An 8,291-nucleotide genomic window follows, 5' to 3' on the forward strand; every position below is an offset into this window, starting at 1 on the left:
TGGGCCGTTCGTTTTCAATTGTTTATGATTGTAAGATTTCTTTTGAAATTTGAATGTGCTATATAATTGATCCAGACGACAAATTTACAATTGAAAATTCTTATTTCGTTGGATTTTTTAGATTGTTTTTTTTTTCATATCATCATAAAAAGCGTTCTCACAATACAAAATAAACAATACACGGCAATTCGTTACACTGCCGCTGAATATTAAAATATATTTGCGATTGATAAGAATGGAAAATGAAATTCTCTGTACATTTTTTTGTTTTGTTCATTTTAATTTGGCGTGATTTGCTGCACACGATGATCGTTGTCGTCGTCATTTTTGAACGATGCAGTTAGCATGTTGTTGTTCGTCCGAATGGTTGCAGTTTGTTCAACTTTACCTATTCAAATTATTTGTACGAAGAATGCCGGAAAAGATTGCGATTGTGATTTTTAGGCAGATAAGTATTTCGTTTTGCATATTGCACACATTGCAAATGTGCGCATTCATGCGGTTTGTGGTGTATATACTGTGATATCGTAAGCCGTGTACGCGCGATTAGATATCCCGTTGTGTTTGTTTTATACTAATTTAGCGAACAGTTAATTTTTAACTTAGTGCAAACTTCTTCTTTGGACTGTGTGTACTTGATACTCTATGCACCATTGCAAAACCACGGCAAATGTAAATGTGTTGGCTATTGTTGGCTAAAGTGACACATGACCGGGCATTCAATGAGAAATATGGCGAGAAAGATGAAAAAAAAAACATGGGCTCTTTTAAAATATGATAGAATTCGAATAAGCGGGTTTTGCAGTGGTCAGTCATCTCTCACAACACGAAACATGCGCTCACCTTTTACAAAATAAATAAACATGTATATATAAATGTGTGTTGTTTTAGTTTGCTGTATGAGAAATCGATTAAAATTTCCCGACCATAATAACAATATCTATGAATGTGCAACGGTCATTTGGGAATTATTAATTTAATCCATTCAAAAACCGTTATCGTTATCAAATAACGCACGCAGAGTGTCTTGGATTTGTGAGTGTATGTGTGTGTGCCCGAACGCTCTATACAGGAGCTGTACTATGTCTATTTGTTTATATCACACTACCATTGGATGTTTGCTCACCACTGATGTGCTATGCATTTTATGAAATGCAGGCATTTTTCTCATATGCAGGCTTACTCGTTTTTTTCTCATGATGGATGTTCAACCAAACTAATGATGACGTTTCTACATAGAGGAAGAGAGGGTGAATAAAAAAAATCGTATCGAGAGACGTATCTTCCCAAGAACAACGTCTGTCGAAATGATGTGAAATAAGATGCTCAATGCAAGTCATCAATATAAAACTGTGACATTATATTCATAAATGAAATGTTGTTTGCATTGAAGTGAACCAAAACAGAAAAAAAATGATTACTATCAAATTTTGTCAGCGCCCGTTTGAATCAAATATTCAAGAGTAACTAATATTTTCTCAAGTTAAGTCGTTTTTTTTCTCTCTCTGTCTATCCTTTGTCTTTACCTGAATTATTCCCTACACATATGGTTCGTATATTGTTTCATCGAATCGAAAAGGATGTAGCTCAATGTTAAAGTTCAATCCTTTCAAAATCAAATGGGCATTTTTTTTTATTCCATCTTCCTTTTTTCTTCGGTCCGATCATTTCGAATATATTAAATTGAATAAAACTTACCTTTGTTGTTGTTGTGAATGATTTTGCTGGGATACGGTGGCTATTTCAGTGTCCAGTGACGGTTGAGCAGCAACAACATATACATTTGGCCCCTGTACAATGACTTGATGTGGTCCTTCTAATAAATTCAATTCATTTCCCGCATACAATTCAAGACTTTTCGGATCAGCGCTTGTTGTATAAATGACCGTTTTTCCACCATCTTCATAAATCAAATCCAACGGCTGTTGTTTGGCATCATCAGCTGCAGCCGTTGCATAAATTGGCACTTTTCCATTATCATAAATGTGATTATCTTTTACCGTTTCCACATAGGTTTTATCACCATGCGTATAAATAATATGGCCACCTTTTCCTTTATTTTCATCAATTGTTCCGTCAATGACCGGCGAATTGGCCGACGAAATGAGAACATTTGTTGTTGTTGCATCGACTGGTACAGCCGATGACAATTTATTACTGGTATCAGTGTATTGCAATACAGACGTTGCAATCGGATTGGCACTTGGAGTATAAACAATTTCGGTAGCACCACCATCGGTTTGTTGATGCTCAATATCGGTTTCGATTAATTTTTGCGCAGTTTGTGGTGTTTCACTTTGTGACGATTGTGACTCTTGAGCATGCGATGATTCTTCGGTCGTTGTTTGCTAAAATGCACCATTTTAAAATAACCAAACAATTTCAATGACTTACTATAGAAAAATCTACTTCAAATCAAGCATGCAAGATATCTTATACAATTGAAACAAAACTACGTTTTTCTTAATTTTTTTACAATTTTGAGAAGTTTTACTATAAATTTGCATGTATTCACTTACCGTTACAATGCGTGTTATGATATGTTCACCATTTTCGTTGCGAGTTAATATATGGTGTTCGCCGTTTATATATTCACGACTGATAATTTGTTGATCACCAGTTGCTCCGATCAATCTTAAAATTTGCTCATCCGTAAATTCTAATTTCGGTATGAATCCTTGTTGCTGATTACTGTAGCTGCTTTTATTTTTATTTTTTCGATGGGAGAAGTACATTTGAAAAAAAAATGATGCATTTAGTGCAGTTCTGAATGGGAACTTCTGATCAAAATTGTTTCTTACAAAAAAAAACTAATTGTTTTTATCATTAAAATTACCATTGTATTGACTCATTTTCATCATAGTTTTCGGTGCGCGAATTTTTTTTCGTGTCATCGTCTGATTCGCGCGATAAGCCGGATGGCTGTTGTAATGTCGGTGGTTGTGAATTCATTTGTAAATCTAAAACATTTACATTGGTCATTGTAGTTAGTTCTGGACGTGGACTATTTGATGCTGGATGAATTTGACGCGGTGACGGTGACGCTGAAGATCCTAAAAACAAAATGTATGTCAAATTCAAGAAATTGTTTTGCAATTCAAAAATTGTGACAATCAACATTTCTTCGATTTTTACGGTTTTGATTTGAGAAAATCAAAAGAAAAACGCCGATTTCGAAAACGGGAACAATGATTTCTTAGTGCAATACACTTGAATAATGGCAAAAAAAAAAACGATTTATTTATTGCATTTCACGATCATATGGCAACATCAAAAACCTGAACGAATGCATCTAACGGTGTAACGGATGAAATGAGTACGAAACTGACGGAATTTTCTAGATCATCGATATTTCGAAAGATTCCAAATAAGACGATATTGCAATATAAAATTGCTTACATAGCACATTTCTCGCCTATTTTTGTGCTAAATGAAAAGTTTTGATTAAAATTTCAAAACAGTTTTTCTGTTTCACCTTAATTTATTGTTGTTGTTGTCGTTTTATTTTTCATGTCGTTGTTCATTCAAAGCAACTATTTCAGAACAGTTTATTTTCATATAAAAGTCTATAATATTCAAGCAACTGTATTGCACTTAGAAGAAGTTCTCTCATTTTGTGTTTTTTTGTTGTTGTTGTTGTAGAAAGCAAAAAGTTGAAACATAAAATCAACTGTCGATAAGAAATGAAGCAATTGCAATACGTACTTAAATCTTCACCGCCAGCAGACTGAATGATTTGTTGTTGCTGATGTGCAGATACTGTATCTGGTGATGTAGACATGTTTTATTTTTTTTTTGTTTTCGTTCGTTTTTCCGTTTGGAGCTTTTATAATAAAATTCAGTGGAATAGGCGTATAATCGAGTGATAAATTTGAAGTCGATGAGACCGCCTTATAATATTTATTTATTTGATGCCAAAAATGAATTCTTTTTTCATAGCATGAAAACAAGGAATGGAAATGAAAATTATAGTTTGAATGCACGCGTGTGTAAATGTGTGCAGAACGAACGCGCACACTTCATTTAATTATTTGTCACGTTTATTAATTAATTTTTTCGTTTTATTTCGTTGTTCTCCTTGTCGATAGGCTCCCTGTGAACGGCGCAATAATAAATATCTTTAGATAAAGTGGATTTTAATTTGTACTGAAATCTGATCAAATGACGTGTAAATATGTGTGTGTGTAATTGGGTGAAGATGCAAGAATTTGTATATGAATATGAATGTGAATGGCGATGTGAACTTATGGGTTTGCCTACCTTAAAGATTTATTTATTTTTTTTTTCATCAAAGTAGTTTATCGAATGTGTGGTTGTTTGGCATTCGTTCTACGGTGAAATCAAACAAGAAAAAAATAACTAAGTTATAATTGCTTCTGTTTTCTCGTTCGAAACGCTTTTGATATGCATATAGTCTGTGTCGTTGTGTCCGTTTTGTGTGTAGGATGATTGTAATATGCTGGATTTGCTTCGTTTTTTCTTCTTCTTCTGCTTTTAGCTAATGCTTGTTACTGCTGTAAGCCAATGCAAATTTGCTCTCGATCATATCATTGCAAGATATGCATATTACAAATTAATACTTGCGCTAATGCACATTTAAGTACATGCATTTATTAAATTATTTTCACATTCGCCGTTGAGTTTCGATTTATAATGAAAACTGATGCAAACGACACACAGATGAACAACATTTAACACGCATCGCAATAGTTTTTCCTTTGTGTGAGCGTGTGTGCGTGTGTGTATGTACGCGCGCGTATGTATGTATAGTAAAAGCAGAATGCACTTTGCATTTATTATACATATATCTCTTAAATATCTGTTGTGAAGCAAAAATGACGATTTTTCGTTTCGTTACGTTTGAAATTCTTTTTGCACTTCGTTTTGGGTTTTTGGTGTTGATGATGTTGCACGGTTTTCGATTTATTTTATTTTATTTTTATGTCGATTTCAAATTACTCTCTGTCTCAGTATGCCTGTATGTTTTTGCTCATGTGTCTTTTGCCAATAGTTAAAGAGCAGCATACAAAATATTACATACACATCAATTCGCATTTATTCAAAACATATCTACATAGCCGTTGGTTATTTCGCATATAAAATAATCGATATAAACAGTTTCGTTTTATTGAATGGCGATTTGAACGAAAAAACGATTTTGTGGCTATAATAATGATATTGGATGAAAAACGCCAGCGAATAGAATACGTAAGAAGTTCGATGAGAGTGAGATAAATCAATACTTAAGCGAAAACGAATGAGCAAATGAACGATGTATAGAGAAACTGAATGAACAGTTGATAGAGTGTTGTGCAAGTGTTTTGGGGCACATACAATTTTTGCCGATATATTCAATTGCTGTACTCACTGTTCCAACGTGATCGTGTGTATGCTTTTTCTCTCTCTCTCACTCTCTCTTTATTTATTTTTGTTCCGCAATAACTCAAATTAACTTATGAATTATGAATTCATTTAATTTGCGCGCACTTACAAACGAAGTCTCTCACTATCTCGTTAAACGTGAATGTGTCCCCGTGGATTTTTCTCAAAACACCCGATGATATATTTACACTCAAACACATACACCTTCGATTATATATATTGTATGTAATATTAACACATTAAAATTCCATCGAAACGTGTTAATATCAGTTCTTTTGGTTCATTTAGATTTTTTACGGGTGTGATTGAAGAAAACCAAAATCAGTGGTATTCGATGGAAAAATCAGATTATTTATCGATCGATTTCGAGTGTTATGGCAACGTTAATATTCGTTGAGATTACTCAACTGGCTGTATTTTTTTATTTTATTTTTTGCGTATGTGGACGTAGATTTTTCCAACGTTATTATAGTTATTACATGCGTAAATGCGGTTCTTTCTTTTACACAGATCTTTTGATCGCAAAAAAATATCACACACCACAGTTCCTTCGTGTAGATTTGCCTCCAATAAACACTAATTTACTTGTTCATTTACACAGAAAAGGCACTTTTTATATTATTAAATTGACGCCAGCAGAAATATACACGAAACGAAAAAAAAAAGAATCAACGATATGAATAATCAAATTTAAACTAAGCTTTGTTGCAACTTTGCAAGAGTTTCTCTTACTTCTTGGAAGCTTATTGGCACACAATATATATATATATATATATTTAAAACGGCGGGTTTGTATCACACAAATTATTCGTTTGTTTATCTAGATCAATGTTCTTCTCTACACATTATGTTTATTATTATTATGATTATTGTTCTTTAATATGGTAAATTTTGTTTATTACTATAAGAAATTTGCACTTTTTTCCTGCTTTCGATATATTTAACACGATTTTTATTTTCGTTTACCTTAGTAAACATTTCATTCTTATGGCGATTAGATAGAGATTATGGTATATCCGTAGATTTATTGGCAAACAATTTACTTTATTTTCGTTTTTTTCTTCTTTCGTTTAAATGAAATAAAATCTCATTTGTATGCACGCGATTATTAAGTATAGAAGGATAATTGATATTTGTATAAAAAAAATTATATAAAAAATAATATCTTTTTTGTTTCTTTTCTCACATAAAAACTATTTCGTTGTATAGACTCGGATATATTTGTTTAAAATAAACACTAATTTAATTAAAAAAAAAAACAAAGATTTAGTGATTAAAACGTTTGTGCGATTTGTAAAAAAAGGTGTAGATTTATATCGACGAAAAATAAGTGATTATTTGTTAGTTGAACTAAATTAAAATTGGACGGAACTAATAGTTTGACAAATTAGCTGAATGAATTACATTCTAAATGTTTATATTTTGTTCGTGTGGCTGTGCGACAGCGTGTTCGCTTCTGTTTTTTTTTTGTTTAATTGTGTATGTGTGTGAGTCTGTAGTATTTAATTAGTGTTCCACTTGAATGTGATGTGATATCACTTTAAATCGGTAAGCAATCATATAATGTTCGATGATTTTTCGTGTATCATTTGTACCGTCTGACAAAATCATTGTTATTTTTTATTTAATTGTCCTGAATGTGTGTGTATTGGTTGAATTTTTATTACAAAAACCGAACTGCTTCGAAAATGGCACCACATTAATTCATTAAATTTTATATTTTATTGAGCAAGAGATGGGCACATATCACAATAATTTTTATATTCTTTGCTTTTGCCGTTTTTCTTTATCAAACTTTGTCCATTTGATTAACTGGAAACTGTTCCACGGTCACATTTGCGCGCACAAAACGAATATTTAAACCAAAAAAAAAAATATTAAAAAAAGAATTGATGTGCACAAGGTTAATGCATTGCATGTATTGAGTCCCGTTTATTGGCCGATGTGGATGATGATAATCACGGCCAATAAAATGTGACGATTAAAAAGTCGCCTGAAAATTGTTGTATTTTCAATGCATTCGTTTGTAAATGGAAGTTGCAGTTTTGTTTTGCACTCTCTTCCCTGGTCAGCCGAATCTGTAACGAAAATAAAAAGAGAAGAAAAAGTCATGTTGAACAAATAGAATTCTATATCGTATGATTATCGAAGTGTTTGTATTTCGTTTTAAGTGTTTGAGCAGCGCACATAATAACTGTACGTTTGAAATGTTGCGCATGGTTGAGGCCAAGGGCTTTTAATTGATGTCGATAAAAGTCAAATTAAATGCATTTTGTTTTCGTATAATATACTTGTGCTTATTTTGGATTTTTTTAATAGTTTCAAAATATGCCAATAATATGAGATATCCATAAAATTATAATTCAGAGTCGAAGTGTAAATTCACAAACACAAATGAAATTTAATCACAATGTTTGGTGTGTATGTGTGCGCAGAAAAATCGAGTGCTCACTTTAAATTTGGTCATATATTTTGAAGAGAATATATGAAACAATATCATACAAGTGAAAGGAGACTCGTTGCACTTTTGTTGTTGTTTTGTTTCACTTGTCATAATTGTAAACCATAATCCTTTCGCATGCGTTCAACGTAGATTGACTTTACAACCAACGATGGAAACCGAAAACAAAAAGTAAAAGCTCGAGCCACTTTATTTGAAAAAACATGCCAATTTTTCACTATAATTTAATTATGATCGGAGATTTGATGTGAGTATATGTGTATGTGGCGCGGTTTACTTTTCATCACAACAAACATTCAGAAAGGTATTCATTGATATCCTCTCTTATCATGAGGCCGAACAATGAGAGAGCAATACGAAGGTTAACTGGAGTTTTATTTCTCTAAAAATATTGAATAGTTTTGAGTTTTTTTTTTTGTTGCTAAGGTCGGCGATTGTTCAAACAACA

The 8,291-nt window shown here is 32.4% G+C and overlaps 1 protein-coding gene across 7 annotated transcripts in view; it reads right to left on the reverse strand.

The window, feature by feature from the left end:
- Window positions 1–6,459, reverse strand: part of LOC116338925 (protein grainyhead) — a 125,294-nt gene extending 118,835 nt beyond the window's left edge. For 3 of the 7 annotated variants that reach the window (XM_031764501.1, XM_031764499.1, XM_031764505.1), the window contains exons 1-5: window positions 4,261–5,346; window positions 3,706–4,093; window positions 2,837–3,053; window positions 2,520–2,700; window positions 1,699–2,348 (exon numbers count right to left, since the gene is read on the reverse strand). In XM_031764501.1, the coding sequence (XP_031620361.1) occupies window positions 1,699–2,348; window positions 2,520–2,700; window positions 2,837–3,053; window positions 3,706–3,781 (1,124 nt within the window). In that variant the 5' untranslated portion in view covers window positions 3,782–4,093; window positions 4,261–5,346. Of the gene's footprint in view, window positions 1–1,698; window positions 2,349–2,519; window positions 2,701–2,836; window positions 3,054–3,705; window positions 4,094–4,260; window positions 5,347–5,368 lie in introns of those variants that run through there. The other 4 variants (XM_031764500.1, XM_031764502.1, XM_031764504.1 and 1 more) reach the window with 4 other exon arrangements.
- Window positions 6,460–8,291: the final 1,832 nt, after the last annotated feature.

The sequence above is a fragment of the Contarinia nasturtii genome, unplaced genomic scaffold (genome assembly GCF_009176525.2).
Source record: "Contarinia nasturtii isolate CC-2019 unplaced genomic scaffold, AAFC_CNas_1.1 Cnas_scaffold_414, whole genome shotgun sequence".
Classification (NCBI taxonomy): Eukaryota; Metazoa; Arthropoda; class Insecta; order Diptera; family Cecidomyiidae; genus Contarinia; species Contarinia nasturtii.